Below are 16724 nucleotides of genomic sequence, written 5' to 3' on the forward strand. Positions count from 1 at the left end.
ACGTATTTGTTATTTACTATTTGTTTTGATCACATGAAGGTCGAGAAACTGTCTCTAGGATAAAACAAGCATTGGCATAGCCAATAGGTCCTGCCTTTGGTACCTTATAAGTGCTTAGCCAGAAGTTTTGGCTTGGCATTTGTTTTTAAGCTATGTAGTAGAGCAGCGTGGCTGCTGTGCAGCATGTTGAAAAGTTATAATAAACAAGAATGGCCACATTCCTAGAGGAGCAAAAAAATCAACAGACGGAGAAGGTCAGAGAAGAGACGGTGAGGGGGACACAGAAAGGCAGGTACGGGACAGTGAGAGAGTAAGTGTGACAGTCATCCACACAGAAAGAGAGGCAACGAGAGAGATGTAGAGAAAGGAGATTCTCGCAGAGTCACGTGGAGTGAGAAAGAGACACTTAGTCAGGAGGTAAAGAAGAAGCAAGGGGGGAGAAAGAAAGAGACAGACAGAGTAAGTAGAACAGAAGAGAAAAAGAAAGCGCCACCGAGATAGAGTAAAATACATCCGTGAGGTGAAAGAGGGTGGGAAGAACTGAGAGAGACAAAGAAAGTGCAGCGACAGAGGTACAGAAAAAGAAAAAAGACCAAGAGAGTGCCTCTGAGATAGAGGTAACAGGCGAATCAGACACAGAAAAAAGGAATAGAGACAAATGGAGTGAGAAGATGAGATAAAAACAAGGCGGGAGAGTTAAAGAATGACAAATAAAGGTGAAAGGGTGACGCGGGGCAAGGGGTCTCAATAGGAAGAGACACAGTCAAACAGGGAACGAAGGTAGGTACAGACCTGTGCAAAGGGAAAGTCAGAGAGCGACAAAGGGAAGGGCATTGAGACAGATCCTTTGGAATAAAGCAATAGAGGAAGACCAGGAAAGAATGACAGAGAGAAAGAGTGCAAGTGAGAAATGGCGGAGGGAAAAAGAGACACTGCGAACAAGTAGTAGGTAGTGAGTGCGCGATGAGAGTTAACAAGAGACAGAGCGAATGTGTATGAAAAAAACTTTGAGTAAGGGGGTGAGCGCTGTCATTTATATATCGGGCATCACAGAGTCGAAGCTCTATTGACCTGAAATATGCAAACAAATTAACAGTTGAAGACAAAATATGTCCAAGAACAGCCAGGAAGTCACGAAGTCAGAGACATAGAAAGAGGGAGAATGAGATTTTGGAAGATAGAGAGTAAAAAAGAGTAAGAGAGAGATATAAATACATCTAAAGAAAGACAGAGGCAGGCGCCTTGAAATACTGCGAGAACACACACACACAAAACATACACACAGACTCACAGGTCAAGAGAGCGTCAGAAGGAGTAACAGAAGAGTCCAGAGGCACGTGGAGAGGTATAGTCAGACAGCTACAGAGACAGTCAACGAAAGAGGGATCGAGAGGGAGACAGAGACTGGATGAGACAGAGAGAGACAGAGAGAGACCGAGAGAGACCGAGAGAGACCGAGAGAGACCGAGAGAGACCGAGAGAGACCGAGAGAGACCGAGAGAGACCGAGAGAGACCGAGAGAGACCGAGAGAGACCGAGAGAGACCGAGAGAGACCGAGAGAGACCGAGAGAGACCGAGAGAGACCGAGAGAGACCGAGAGAGACCGAGAGAGACCGAGAGAGACCGAGAGAGACCGAGAGAGAGAGAGAAAGGAAGACGGGGTTACATTGAAATATATAACATCAGGAAAGGCAATAAAAGGACAAGAAATCACGCGGATGCAGCATCTGAAAGTCACAAACAGAGAGTTGACAGAGAGAGAGGAAGAAAGTGCGATGACGGAGAGCGACAAAGGGAAGCGAGGGTTGCAGGGGTAGAGAAAGAGTCGTAGAGACGGTGGGAGAGTGAAAGAGCGGGAAAACAAGAGAGAAACAGGCAAAGACACAGACTTAGAAAGACGTGCACAGGGGAGCAACTAAGCAAAGGATGAAAAAAGAGAGAGGGCGGACGAACGAGGTGCGCTAAGAGGCAAACAGAAAGAAACCTAAAACAAGAGAGGCCGGGCAAACGAGCGGCGCTGAGAGGCAAACAGAAAGAAACCTAGAACAAGCAGCAGCTGTTTTCAAGCACTCGTTCATGTGCTGGCATCCGCCTTGTGGAGAAAGCAGAGGCGCGCGGGCCATCTGTTTTCAATTAGCACGCGCAACGCTGCTCGCTCCCACACGGTGGATGCCAGCACAAGCACGAGTGCTTGAAAAGAGCTAGACGATTTCTAAAGGTTATCTCCTAGAGCAGCGCATGCGCGCTGCCTAGGCGAGACCTAAAAAGAAGCAAATTGACAGATTGGTTAAAGAAAAAAAATCTGATTTTAGAGGAAATGCTTTTTCCACTGATTAACGCTTTTTAGAGATCGATGGGTGTGGGTTGATGCATCTGGCAACCTGTCCAGAATGTGGATCCCAGGCTGTACCCTGTTCCCTTTCACCTGTGCCAAAGTGTGAGTTATGGGAAGCGGTCTGAGATAGTTTTCCAAAGTGCTTTAGACAGTTATTAGGAAACTCGTATTAGTGGCAACTAAAACCAAGGGTTTACATTATTTTTTGTGTACCTTACCTTGAACCACGCTGCATACGGGTGAATTGCGTTCCGTACAATTGATAACGTTAACTGCAGAGAGCCAGGCTGTTCTTCAATATACTTTGACTGCTGTGGAGGTGCCCTATAAATGGAAAGCTAAAATAAAGCACAAGTCACCAGAAAAACCGATCAGGTATCACAAACAAGTACGAACACACATTCAAAATAAAATAAGATCATTTCAAAGTGATACTGAATTAAAAAGTTACTTCTGCTAGTGCCTCTTCTACTACAGGTCCTTAGGCCCCTTTCTCAAGCATCATGTGATGTCCCAGTTACAGCTCACGGGACCGCAACACTTTGGCAGACAAAATATTACATTCGAATTGTATAGCCCAATTTATCACAGCAGCTAGGACTCGCCCTCATGTGCCTCTCCTGGCTCACTTCATTCCAGGTCTTTGCTCTTTGTGCTTACTGAAGGGATGCAGGCAGAGAACAGAATGGCATCACTTTAGCTTGCAGGAAGGAGACCAATGATTGCTAGAGTGAGACACTGCAGAAAGTAACTTGTACTTCAACACTCATCACCAGTTCTAAACTCCAGCCTTGTTTAAAAACATAGTAACCACAGTAGGGAGAGAGTCAACTGATGCTCTTCAGAAGGGTTGGCCAAATTGAGCACCAGAACTAAAGCCAGCATGCAGAGTCGTGCTGATAGCGGAGCTCAAGTCTGGTCTAGGATGCACCAGTGTTTGTGTCTAGAGAGCACCATGTGAGAGCTGGTACCAGCTGTGCTGCAAATACATATTGCTCCAAATCAGGAGCACCTATTCCTTCCTCTGCGGGGCTCCTAACCATAATGGTTTTCGCGATTCGTGGAGTTTTGTTATTCCAAATAAAGGCCCAAATTTTAGTTTGCATGGATTTAAAAATATCCGGGAGAATCATCACTGGTAAACTTCAGCAAAGGTACAGTAATCGTGGTAGAAAGTTCATTTTAATGCAGTTGATCCGGCCCATCCAAGAGACTTTTAGTTGACCCCTTTCACCTGCAGAGGTCTTTAAACAGGGTATCTAGGAGGGGCAGTACATTAATGCGGCAGAGCTCCGTAATACTGGGGCAGATGGTCACCTCCGAATAGTCGATTCAGGCTGATGCCACCTCTAGCTGGTGACTGGCACCAATTTTTTTCACTGTCCTCTGTATTCCACGTCATTCCCATTGCTTTAGACTTATGATAATTTATCTAGCGGCTTGCAACCTGATAGAAATGGTCTAACTCTTTGAGCAATGCGGGGAGGGAGGTGGCAGGGTTCGTCAGGAAGCATAAGACATAATCAGCAAAAAGTGCCATGTTCACCTGACACGCACTCCTGGGGGTCTTTTCCAGGCTTTAATATTAAGGTTAGATGGGAGTCCAACGTGGATGGGGTAATCTCATTTGTGTTTTCAGAAATGAGTTAAAGGTCGTCAAACATGGGGACAAAATTCTGGCAAACGGTTTATAAAAGAGTCAGGCCCGGTGCATTGTTTTTCGGAAGCATTTTTATGGTTTGTAGGACCTCCTCCTCCGAGATTGGCAGGTCCAGTTCCTCTGTGAGTGAGGCTTCTATTTCTAGGAATTGGACCTCAGCGAGGTATGGTCTTGTAAGGATGCGCTTCTTGCTACCCCCCTATAGAGGGTTGCATAAAATTCAGAGAAGACTGCCATTATCTTCTGGGTATTAGAGCTGCATTGCCCATTGCTTTCCAGTATGGAAACGATATGTTTCCTAGTCCTCTGTCTGCGTAATATAGTGCAAGAAGCCTATCTGACTTATCGCTTCGCTGGTAGTATAGCTGTTTCATTTCTAAAGTTTTCGGGCTGCATCCTTAGCTTCTGGTTCCCCTCGAGCTATACGCAGCATTGTTTGTGTCTTCCTAGTGCCTGAGCGTTTACATTTTAATTCCAATTTATTTTATTTTAGACTCCAAAAATAGTCTTTTTGACTTAGTTAGTTGAAAGAATGTAGTTGTGTGGTTAATTAATCACCCCACAACCACTGCTTTTGCTGCATCCCTTAGTATTGCATGAGTGATTCCCTCTGTCTCTTTCTCTTAAAAGTAATCTTTTAAGGTATCTGAAGGAAAGTATGATCTGCTTCTTATGGTTACCCCCACTTTTTGCTTGATGTGATGCTGTTTTTGACTAGTCTGACTGGGATCCTGCTTATCAGGACCCCAGTCTATCTGCTTTCTCCCTAAACTGTTGTGTTCAGTACTTAGGTACATCCCAGATTGGATACTGGGGTACCCTTGTCGTTCCCTAGTATATGGTACCCATGTACCCAGGGCATAGGTGCCCCAGAGGTCTCCCATGGGCTGAAGCATGTATTATGCCACCCATGAGAGACATCCAAAATGGAATACAGGGCTGCCATTGCAGCCTGTGTAAGTTGCTGCATGCACTACTTACTTAAGATATAGGTTTACTATATCTAAGGGTCACTGCACTTAAAACCTATAAGTCACCACTATAGCAGGCCTTTGCAATTCTGAAGGCAGAGTGTCTGGTTCCAAGTGAGAGGGTGCCCCTGCATGAGCAGGAAACACCTGCAGCCTACGGAGTCCATTCTCCCGGGTTGTCAGTGAAGCAGCCATATACTATATAGAGAGGCTGCGCGTAATTAGGGAGGAAGGCGCCATGAGGCTGAAAGGAAGACAAGGTTTGCTTCAATATCTCTTTGGCAAGGGAGAATAGGGCTGGGATAGGACAGCCAAATGCTCCACACAGAAACACTCTACACAACCTTGGTGCAGCATAGCATCTTTATTATTCTGTTTGGAAAGAAAAATATATTTTACCTGGCTTGGTATCAATAGGTGACTTTCTCCCACGTGCTCTTGGTTTGCTGCATATATTCGGAGGGAGACAAGGCCCACCAGACCTACAGGTACAGCTGCAAGCTTTATAATCTAAGAAGAGATAAATATAAAAAGGCAAATATAGTAAAATCAACAGCCAACAACGGAGAGCATATTTCCTTCACAACACAAATGGAGTAAACTGCTACAACCCAGACAGAACGAATGTTGATGTTGTGCAATAATATATTTGTCTCCTAAAGGGCTACAATGCTCTGGGAAGTTTCAAAGTGTGAACACCTAATTTCGATAACTAGTACATATTACAATCTTCTGAGAAAGCGACCACAACCAAACCCAAAGTCCATCCACTTAGAAGATCGATGGCTACCCCTCGTCCACCTCTAACAACTGATCAGAAAGCAGAGTATATTCAATGTGTTATCTGTTGTTTAGCCAGAACAAAGGCCAAAGGGATTTACCAAACAACAAAGTAGGGAGTATGTGAGTCACAAAGGGAAAACATGTTTTTATTTGCAGCTAGTTTCTTCCAATATGAAATTTTCAGCCCAACTGCATTTATTATATTGCTTATTCGGTGCGGATTGAAGGATGAAGAATAGCCAGTTCCTCCGTGGGCTGGAATTCATGCTCTGCTCTCCCAGAAAACCATCCCACTGAAGAAGGCTGGGTTTTTACCAGTAATACCATCTCCAGTCACAAACTACACAACAGTAGACACAGCTCCAAAAAAATTCCAAAATGTGAGCACTCAGCTTGAAGACTGGCCTACCCTGCCAATTTTCTGTGATGAAGGTGTTTTCCATATTGTAGCTGACATTTTTATGAGCAATCCAGTAGAATTTGATGATCTTTATCCAATGATGGGTGTTATCCACACGACAAAAGTTAAGTTGCAGTGTGCAGGAAGTTATATCTGGGGGGGGGGGGGGGGGGGGTATAGACGACACACTTATTGAGGTTGAAATCTTTGGAATCAAAACTGTCCAGTCAGTATTTAGCCGAACTTATTATGTTCGTTCGTTACAAGGTATGCTCATCATATCTGAGGCTATAGAAACATTGCGTTGGAATGCGTTCTGGAACAAGATTGACAAATGAGGTTTTGCCTATCTTATCTCAGAAGTCAACAAGGCACAGGGTGCACTTCAATCAAAAGACATAATGCATAGCCAGGCAATGTTTAATACACTCAGTTCAAAATCTGAAAACCTGAAATTCAAGTTCATAGAGTTTGTCAAAGAATGTAAAGAAAAATCTGAACTTTGCAAAAACTGGGAAAATGTTTTACACGATAGCTCTAGTGAAAAACGTGGTACTTGCTGATAGGGAAGGTGATTGGGAGCTGCACGTGAAGACTGTGCAGTCACGGATTAATGTGTTTCGCGAATTCTATTGCATAAACTACCCAAGGTATGGGTCCTGGACTTTTGGAAAGAGTGAAGAAGCTAGAGGTGGAAAAACCATACCTCTACAGAAAATTCATCCAAATACATTTTTTGGTGAAAGAAAGAGAGGGAAGATTCAAGACTGTAGCTCCAGATATGAAACTGGAACAGACGATCCGGGAGATCACAAAAAAGCTCCAAGGGAATTGTTGGTCAGACACTTAAAAGTGAATATGTAGCTCAATGGCAGCTAGTTTACCTGAAGTCCTTTCTATTTGCAATGTTGTCAGAGAGATGACAAATTAAAACTTGATGGCGCATCATGAAACTGTTCCACACTACGAACTTGTTGGAAAGAGAGGGGAACATTTTAATAAACATGTTGACAGCCTTCTTCGTTTCATGCAGCAGCAAGAAAAACTCCTTTGAAATGACTTAGCCTGTGAGACAACACCAGTTTGTGACCAAACAATATGTGGATAACGAAATAAAGACATGCCTACTAGATGTCCTGGAACATAGATCAAAACTATACGCAGAGCTGAAGCAGGTGAGATTTGTATTGAAAAAGAAAAGGCTGTTTGACATAATCACTAAAGCTAAACTACCACCCCTTACTTGCAATAGTAAGAATTTCGTCCAACCAGCCACTACAAAACAAGTTACAAAAAAACAACTTGCGTAAGAACATAGAGAGATCGATATAGCAAAAGAAAAGGGGGAATTTATCAAGGATATTCTGTTGCATGGTCTTTTTCCAACAAATTATTTGATGAAGATGCTGCAACCAAACCAGTAAGGCACAAACTCGTACAAGAGCTCGAAAAAATTCTTTCATCTGAAGAATTTTATTCAAAAAGGTGTTCTCATTGAAAACTGCTGTTGCTGTGGACTTTATCCATGCAAAACTTCAAAGAGGTCGCCCACACTGTTCTACAGATATTAAAGTCAGTGTGCACTTTGCAAGAACTGCACATTGTTTTTGACAGTTATCTGGAACTACCGGTCAAAAAATGTGAGCGAATCAGACAAATGTCTACAAGTGGAACAATTTACCTTGCCTGCATCAAAAATTCGACACCTATACCTGTGCAACTTGATATATTCAGGTCATCAACATTGAACAAGATAAACTTGGAGATGTTAACTCACCAAACACTGCTGATGCTTCAGTGAACACTGAATTTCCAATTATTGCAAGTGGAATGATTGTCAATGAGGAGTTGGTGCCTGCAGAGATGTATTTAAATGGTACAGGCCACATTGTTCAAGAACTTAATAACAAATTGGAGGAAGCCAACCTTCGTGTTGTGCCACATGTTGAGAGGGCTGTTTGAAATGGTTCTAATTGAGTCACTGTACTGTCAAATGACACAGATATTATTGTTCTACTTAGATTTGTTGCAATGTTCATAAATCAAGGATTATCAGAATTCTAGATACATTATGGAACAGATGAGAAAAGACACTTAATTCCACTTCATATTCTGTACAAGAAACGTGACCCAGAGGTGCCCAGTGTTCTTATGAAGGCACATATTCTTATGGGTGATGACACTGAGTAAAATTGGAACAAAGCTTGGCGCTTTAACTGCTGAACCTGTGATGTTTCTAAAAGGATTTGCTGAGACAGAAGAAGAACGTGGCTTTAAAGATGTAGAAAAATACCTTGTGCAAGTGTGCAAAATGAGTTCTGACTGTCACACATTTGACGATGTTTGATACAGTGAGTTTAAGAGATCAGTCCCGCTAAGTGACCTTCCACCAACATCATATAATGTGCATGGACACATTAAAAGTGCGTTCTACTTGATTAGAAGATGTGGAAATGTTTTGGATCATGCATTTATAGAGAAAGATCTGTGTGAATTTGGTTGGGAAGATATTGATGGGGTGCTAAAACCTACAAAATTTCTAAAGCCACTACCCACAGAACTTACAAATACTTGCAAAACCAGTGCTACAAAAAGATGTTCCTGTCGATATGCTCTTCTCAAATGTTCAACATTCTGCAAATGTACCGCAAGAAATTGCCGAAATAAATAAAGTGAACTATAAAAATGTGTCTAACAATTTTTTTTTCCATGTTCCATTTCATTACTATATATGTCTCTTCTTCCTCTATTATAGCCGCCACGTTGAAAAATGGCGAAAGTGTTATTCTGAGGAGTTATTTTCTGCCTCTATAAGACTACTTGACCCGCAAAATGTATGTTTTGACACCAAAATTAAGTATATAGGCCTCATGGTTCCTGAAATATTACATCATCACTGCAACATATCCGCCATTTTTAAAAATGCCGTCCAGAAAGAGTCGGCCCAGATCAGCAATGTCTACCCTAGATAAATCCCTTCTCTAATGAGCCAAAAACACAATTCAAAAAAAGAAAATCTCTGGACAACAATTTTTTTACAGAGGTATATCAGGGAGGCGGGATTATTTGTTCCATAGCCTAGCTCGGGCCATCAGAGAACGATGGCGGAATGGCAGTCAGTGGTTTCACTCGCCTTCTGTCGGATATCCATTGACCCAATGGAAATTGGAGAATGTAGGTAGGCCTGTGCCTGCGCCGACCACCTTCCCTTCTCAGCGTGGGTCTCTAGAGAGGTGTGCTGAGAGAGGAAATGCAGCTATGCTGCCAAGCGGCTGTCACAGAGCCACTGTTAGCGCAGTGCTGGGTCCCTGCTCCCAGTGTAAAAGCAAAAAGTGTGGCTTTCATCTAGGAGTGCACAGATGGTGGTGGTGAAGACCAGGCAATATTTTTCAATTTAGGTAGAAAGGAGTTCTGGGTGACATCATAGGCAGCTCGAGCTTCGCTTGCATTGTCTACTTGATGTCACCCAGAACTTTTCAGTGAATAACATCCCCCTTATTCAGTTACCCATCTATAATTCTAGATATAGAACTTTCATGAACTGTTTAAATCGATTTTCTAGGATCACCAATGTTTTCTTTTTTAGCTGCGCAACGCTCCACAGTGCAATTATATGTCTCAAAAGCTACCTGGATCAAGATCCAGCAGTGATCCTCAAGCAGGGAACCACTAGGGAGGTGTACTGCTGCAAAGAGGACCATACGCGCTGCACATTATGGCACAGGATAAGCTTTCCCCTCGCGTCCCAACATTTTTTTATTTTTTTTAAGAAAATCCTTTCGTCTTCCCCAGACTTTATGCATTATATTTGTTGTCCTACACCACCTTGCACCCTCATCACCATTACAAAGAGTCCTCACCGAAGACCAGCGTAATCTCAGTACTTTTACAGTGTTACTGACTTCATGACTATCCTTTTCAAGGTTTCCATTAGCATTCTGTCTGCAGTGACATTATGGCAGATTCAGATAACCTTGGGTTGTCCTACCCTTGGGCTGTCTGGACAAAAATGCACTGCCATGAGGCCACTAAATAATTCCCCTCCTTCAACCACAGCTCAATTGTATTCCTGTATGGTGGTTCTATGTCAGGGTATCATATACAAAAATATTGTGGTTCAAATATATCGCAGCCATTACATTGACTATCACAATATTGTAAAGGTAGGGATAGATTTACTATTGTTAACTCCACACCTGTGTGCTTAGAAGACATACATATTATCAAGGTACATACATGTGGAGTTAAGAATAATACATCTATACTTAGCTTACGAATATTGTGTTAGTCATTATTTTGGCCATAATATTTTTGCAGCTCAGAATTACAATATATTCTGCTAATATAGCGGTTTGACTGACTTCCTTTACACTGCCCTTGGCTGTCAACATTACTGTAGCAATAGATAATGACTATGGTATAACGTGGAATTCTTTAATCCACACTAAAATCATTGTAATAGATAGACAGTTTTTAATCAGGGGTACAGCATCACATCAGCTATGGTAAAGGGATAAACATTTCTGAATAAGTTCAACGTGCTTCAGCAAATGACTTAAAGAGGAGTTCTAAATTATGCCAGCTCCCAGTTCATTATGGTCTGGCTAGACAGCGCAGCTGTCGCCAGACAATTATGTAAGCATAACTAGAGATGGGCTTTGGCTCAGCGCACATATTGGGAACCAGAAGTACATGTTTTGATTGGACAGAAGTTGTGTCCTTTCACACAAAAAAGTACTTGTACTGCACACAGCTGTGGATCAATTTGCTTATTTATACAGTTGGCTGATTTTGAACTGTAAAGGTCATACACGAGGTAATTCCATTAAACTGTCTTCGATAACTAAATAATGTATGGGGTGTTTCTCTGCCAGCAGCACAGATGGGGTCGGTGATTAACCTACATGGGTTTTTAGGGCTTGCTTGACAGTGCACTCATAAGCCAAATCTATTGGCATTGCCAATGCTTATTTTTTTAAGGCTGGCACAGCCAAAACCTTTGTTTAGAACAAAACACAGACTGGGGTTTGGTCAACCGCCTCATCCACTAATTGCCTTGGGCCAGCCCCATTCAGGCTTTATTTATATTTATTAAATTATTAGATTATTAGGAAGCATAAAGATCCGCATGTATTGGAACACTGTCCAAGAAATAAAACTGATGTGGAGTAACTATATGAACATCACTCCCGAACAGTGTAGAACAATACAGAACATCCAAACAAAGCACAGTTTGAAAAAGGAAAATGAAAAACAAAGAGCACATGAGGAGATAAGAGGAGATTCGCAGGGAGGAAGACATGCTAGGGAAACCAATGATATTTTTGGAGAAAAGTGCAATGACAAGAACGAGGCAAAGTGAGTTTCTTGGTGGAAGAGGCGGGTCATCAAGTGTGACAGGAGCTCAACGGAAGTATAAGAAGAAACAAAACCAGATGAAGGGAGATTAGAGCTAGGATTAAGAACATGAACAACCAGAAAACATTATTTACTAGTGCTGGGGATTAGATTGGTTGAGATACTGGTTAAATAATAGGTTTTGAGAGTCTTTTGGAAGCGTTTAAGAACATTGAAGATGGACAGGAAGGGACTTCCAAAGTACTGGAGCTGCTTCTGTGCTTCTACTCTAATTGTTCTGAATTTTTTTTTAATCTCAAACTGAACAATGTTAAGGCTTCGGAATTTTAAGTTTGAACATACGGTTCTAATGCTGGATCTGAAGTGTTTTAGCTATAAGTGATATGCAAGTGAGGCAGACAAATTTAAATGGTATCCAGGCTGAGGACAGGAGGTCAGTGCAAATGCCCAAGGACGTTTGTGATAAACTCATATCTTCTGGTGTCTGTTATTAACCTTGCTGGTGTGAGTTTGAGGGGATTATGGCCATAACAAATCTCCCCAAATTAAGAAATATTATAACAAGTGATTGTACTGCATTGCAAAAGTAAAGAGGCTCAAGGCGTGATTTTAGTTTTTTCACGGCATGATGCTTGGATCTGGCGTTCTTGGATGCGAGGTCAACATGTATCATAAGTGAGGGTTGATCCACATGCCTAGAGATTCAGCTAATTTGTCAAGATATGGAACAAAACTATTGCTGTGAAATACAATAATGTGTTCTACAGCAAACAAATGATGGACGGAATGCTGACAATGCAAACATTCTCCCCCAGTCAAAGATCTGGGTTCAAGCCATTGTTCTTTTGCCCACTACGCCACCCCAGTTAGGACCCAGCCATATCCAAATCAGTCTTGACCTCTGTGCCCGATGGGAACAGTCCAGACCGAACTGCCAGGCCAGGTCCGCCCTGGACCGGAACGAGCATCCTGGGACCATGCCACTGTAGTCAAGTTATCCTGGCTGATGAAGGCTGAAAGCCCGAAACCGGTCTTAGGATGCTTGTTTCCAGTGCAGGGAGGACCTGGCCTGGCAGTTCAGGCTGGGTCTAAACTGGAATGGCATGGTGTGCAAAAAAACGATGGATTTAAGCCCAGATCTCTGTACTGGGGTGAATGTATGACATTGTTCTGCATTCTGTCCATCAATTGTTCTTTTTGCATTTATTACCCCGAGAGGGACATGTATGCCCAGACGTGGGTTCCGTGCTCTCCATGCCACTCGAGTCAAGCTATCCTGGCTGATGAAGGCTGAAAGCCCGAAACCGGTCATAGGATGCTTGTTTCCAGTCCAGGGAAGACCTGGCCTGGCAGTTCGGGCTGGACTGTTCCCATTGGGCGCAGGGTCAAGACTGATTTGCATATGGCTGGGTCTAAACTGGAATTGCGTGGTGAGCAAAAAAACGATGGATTTAGGCCTAGATCTCTGTACTGGGGTGAATGTATGACATTGTTCTGCATTCTGTCCATCAATTGTTCTTTTTGCATTTGTGAAATATAATAAGGCAATTGTTGTAGGGCATCCTTTGGGTCATGACTCACAGTGAGCTCCATTTTTTCTGGTTTTAGTATGAAAATATTTAAAGACACTCAGTTCTGAATTTTGGGCAAGTAACTTGTGTCTTGGAAGGAGGAAATCTTTAGGTACACAAAGTATGGCCGACATGTTGATGTTAACTTCATCAATATCCTCAACAGTTCTACAGACACGTACCAGGCCCTGGCCCTTGGAAGACAGCACATGACCAGGGCATGATCTGTAGTTTAGCACCATAGTCTGACCAGTTGTTTACGATTACTCTGGAAAGAGGTGAACCAACTCAGTACCAGACCATACATGTTCATATGGAACTCCGGAATTCTGAGTAGCTGAGGATAATTGATGATGCTGATGGTCACTGACTGATTAAGAATAAGGCAAGCAGCTTCCTCATCTAGTATTTAGTGTATGCCACCTACAATATTAAGAGTGGTGGATCTGCTACTACATCCTCTCTTGAACCTGAAGGTGAGGTGCAAGCAGCTCATTTTGGTCAGTTGTAAGGTTGTACATTCATCCATTATGTTTTCTAACCACAGAAAGTTGGTCACAATGAAGTAGTTGGACAAGATATTTGGGTGTTTGATAGTTTTTTCTCAGAATTGGGAGTAATTTGACCTATTTTGAGAAAATTAGGAAAAGTGCCTTCTTTGAAAGAGGTATTGAAAATTATGTTTGCCCTTGTTAATAGGGATTATGTCATCCTGATAAAATGCTGACTTTAATCTGTTGATGAAATTCTTCGGAAATTACATATAATTCACAGAGCAAGGGTAGCAGGAGGTTTAAAACAGTGGAATTCGCATCCTGGATCAGTCTAGATGACTAATTCTAACTCACGGTCATGCTTACTATTAGGTGTATTCTTTTACCTCCTCAGGAGTGCTTCCATTGCAATGCATGAGTGTGAGAAGTTGGCCTGATATATGATGTCACTAATTCTAGTGTACACCTTATATCAGTACCAAGCAGGAGGCCTATTGTCCAGGCCTCCCTGGCTGGGAGGGCTCCCAGCTGCAGGAGGACAGACTCGTGTCTGTGGCAGCAGCATCCATTTTGTGATGCTGAGGCTTTGGTCAGAGTTAAACAGCGAAGTAGGATTTTAACATGTCTCTCCCTCTAGAAGGGGGGAATAATATCCTCATCACCAGAAATGGTATGGGGGTATTATTCCAAAGTGTTAGCCACCTTACACGACATGTTTCGATAAAGCCAAACCATAGTTACCATAACCGTTTAAGATTATAAGGTACTTTAAGAGTATATGGTAGGCTATATCATAGAACAGCTATAAGGACATGGTTCCGAAAGCTGCAGACAGGCTCAGCTCATGCTAGAGCACCATCTCACATGTTACCAAGCACTCTGCCTCCAGGATTGTTAAGGCCTGCCATAGGAGTGGCTGATAGGTACACATGTGTCTATTTTAAGGGTAGATATAGGTATACTATATCTAAGCAAGGGGTGATTACACAACCTTGCCCCAGCTGAGTGATCAGCCAGTTGTGTCTGATTGGAAGGCCAGGCCAGGGGTGGCATAATACATGCTGCAGCCCCTGGGAGGCCTAGGGTACACCTATGCCCTGGGTACCTAGGGTACACTGTACAGGGTCCAATAAGGTGATCCTTACCAATTGGGTATGTACCTAGGGTACATGAAGTCCATTTTAAAGAGAGAGCAGATAGCCTGAGACCCTGAATGGCAGGATCTCAGGCCAACTAAGTCGAAAAACCAGCTAGACACTAGGCAAAAAGTTGGGGGTAACCATAGTCAGATATCCACCTTCCTACAATGAGGTAGACAGTCTTCTTGAAAAGAAGGCATTCCTCAACAATAGCAGGACATACTGCACAATAAGCAAATCCTTACTTGAAGCATGAACAGGAATGTGTGGCAAAAGCTGTATCAAAATTGTAAAACATATTTTATTGCAAGACCTGGTAACTTATGTGGCTACATACTTTTCTTGATCATAGTTCAATTAGGAGTTTGCTTATAATTTTAATGGTGTTGCTTGTCATGTTAAAATCAACAAATAAGATGCATTGATTTTAGGCGAAAAAGAAGCATGCAGGCACTATTTTCTGAGTTCAAAAGCAGTCTTGGGAAGATGGATTCCTCCACTAAAGTAACACATTCTCAGTTATAAAAACATTACTCATGTTTGCTCTAAATAAGTGTAATATTGGTCAATTGTTATTTTTAAAGAAAATTATATTTTGTGTGCCACAGAAAAAATACAAACACATGGCGTTATTAAACAAAATGCACAATGTAAATATCATTTTATTTACATACTCATGAAGATCATACTTCTAAATTTGTGATATCTTTTAATGTAGCTTGTGATGCAACACATACTAATCTACAAGGCAAGTAATGTGTCCTTTCTACAGCACATACATCTGCATCATGTGCCATTATTTTCCTTTCTATAGCATACAAACTGTATCACCCCCAGATGCTATCTGCAATCCTAACAATTTTAAAAGCAGAATTGACCTTCATTGCTATTTGTCTCTGTGCAATTGCATGTCTGGATTTTTCAGGGCTTGCCTATGTCAGTGAATGTGCTCTTGCTTACAATAGATATAGTGATCAATAAAGACTTGGAGTCTGTCCATTGCTTACTAGTTGTGAGATTCACTGTCACTCTCATTTGTTGCCTTCAAATTGGGCAGGACGAGCTGGATTGACTTCCTCTTCTTTCAGCTGAAACATGGCCCTAAAACCGATTGCTTCATTGGGATTAGGGTCCTTCTGATGCTGACGCTGTGATTGAGGAACTATTTTTAATTTATTTTGCTTCTTTCCCTCCCCCAGTCAATGTTGCTTCTTCCTTTCCCACCCCGTCTATGTTGCTTCTTCCACTCCAACCCTTGCCTGTGTTGTTTACTCTCCATCTCCTGATCGTGTTGCTTATTCCCTACCAGCTTTCATTGTGAGCACAGAAATAAACAGTCCATGGGAAAAATGGTTTGCGCCTCTATCTAAGAATCCTATAGTTAGAAACAGCATTGGGCACAGTTCCTTGTCGTATACTCTAACTGGTAAACACTTGCAAGTACTCTACGTGTACTGAATTCTACGCCACTGACATGTCCTCTTCCTGTGTTTGGCCTTCCCCCGGAGAATGGACCAATTACCTTTGTCGATCCACTACTCCCGTTTTTGGTGATACTTTTTTCTTTGTGTTCAAGCACTCCATATGAGTGCTTGTGTCTGCCATATCCCCATCCATGTAGCTTCTATTCCCTCCCATGAGCCCCTCTTCCTTGTTGCTTCCTTTCCCTCCCACTCCCTACCCTGTATTTTTTGTTATTGACCTCTACACTGCACTCTATGCCACTCTTCTCTGCACCACTCTATGCTACTCCACTCTACTCTAGGCAACTGTATTCTACACCACTGCACTCTACTCTGCACCACTCTACTCTACACCACTCCACTATACTCTAAGCTACTCTGTGCCACTCGACTCTATGCAACTCTACTATACCCCACTCCACTCCACATGACACTCTACTCCACCCCAATCCACTCTATGCCATTTACTCTACGCCACTCCATGCCACTCTACTCCACGCCAATCCACACCTTTCTATGTCTCTCTAGTCTACCGCACTTCACTCTATG

The 16724-nt window shown here is 42.5% G+C and overlaps 1 protein-coding gene across 2 annotated transcripts in view; it reads right to left on the minus strand.

Moving 5' to 3' along the window:
• The window catches only part of APOOL (apolipoprotein O like), a 217257-nt gene that overhangs the window by 106318 nt on the left and 94215 nt on the right, over positions 1 to 16724 (minus strand). For both annotated transcript variants that reach the window (XM_085607811.1, XM_085607810.1), the window contains exons 2-3: positions 5367 to 5477; positions 2555 to 2674 (exon numbers count right to left, since the gene is read on the minus strand). In XM_085607811.1, coding sequence (XP_085463937.1) covers positions 2555 to 2674; positions 5367 to 5477 — 231 coding nt within the window. The remainder of the gene's footprint in view (positions 1 to 2554; positions 2675 to 5366; positions 5478 to 16724) is intronic.

The sequence above is a fragment of the Triturus cristatus genome, chromosome 5_2 (genome assembly GCF_964204655.1).
Source record: "Triturus cristatus chromosome 5_2, aTriCri1.1, whole genome shotgun sequence".
Lineage (NCBI taxonomy): Eukaryota > Metazoa > Chordata > Amphibia > Caudata > Salamandridae > Triturus > Triturus cristatus.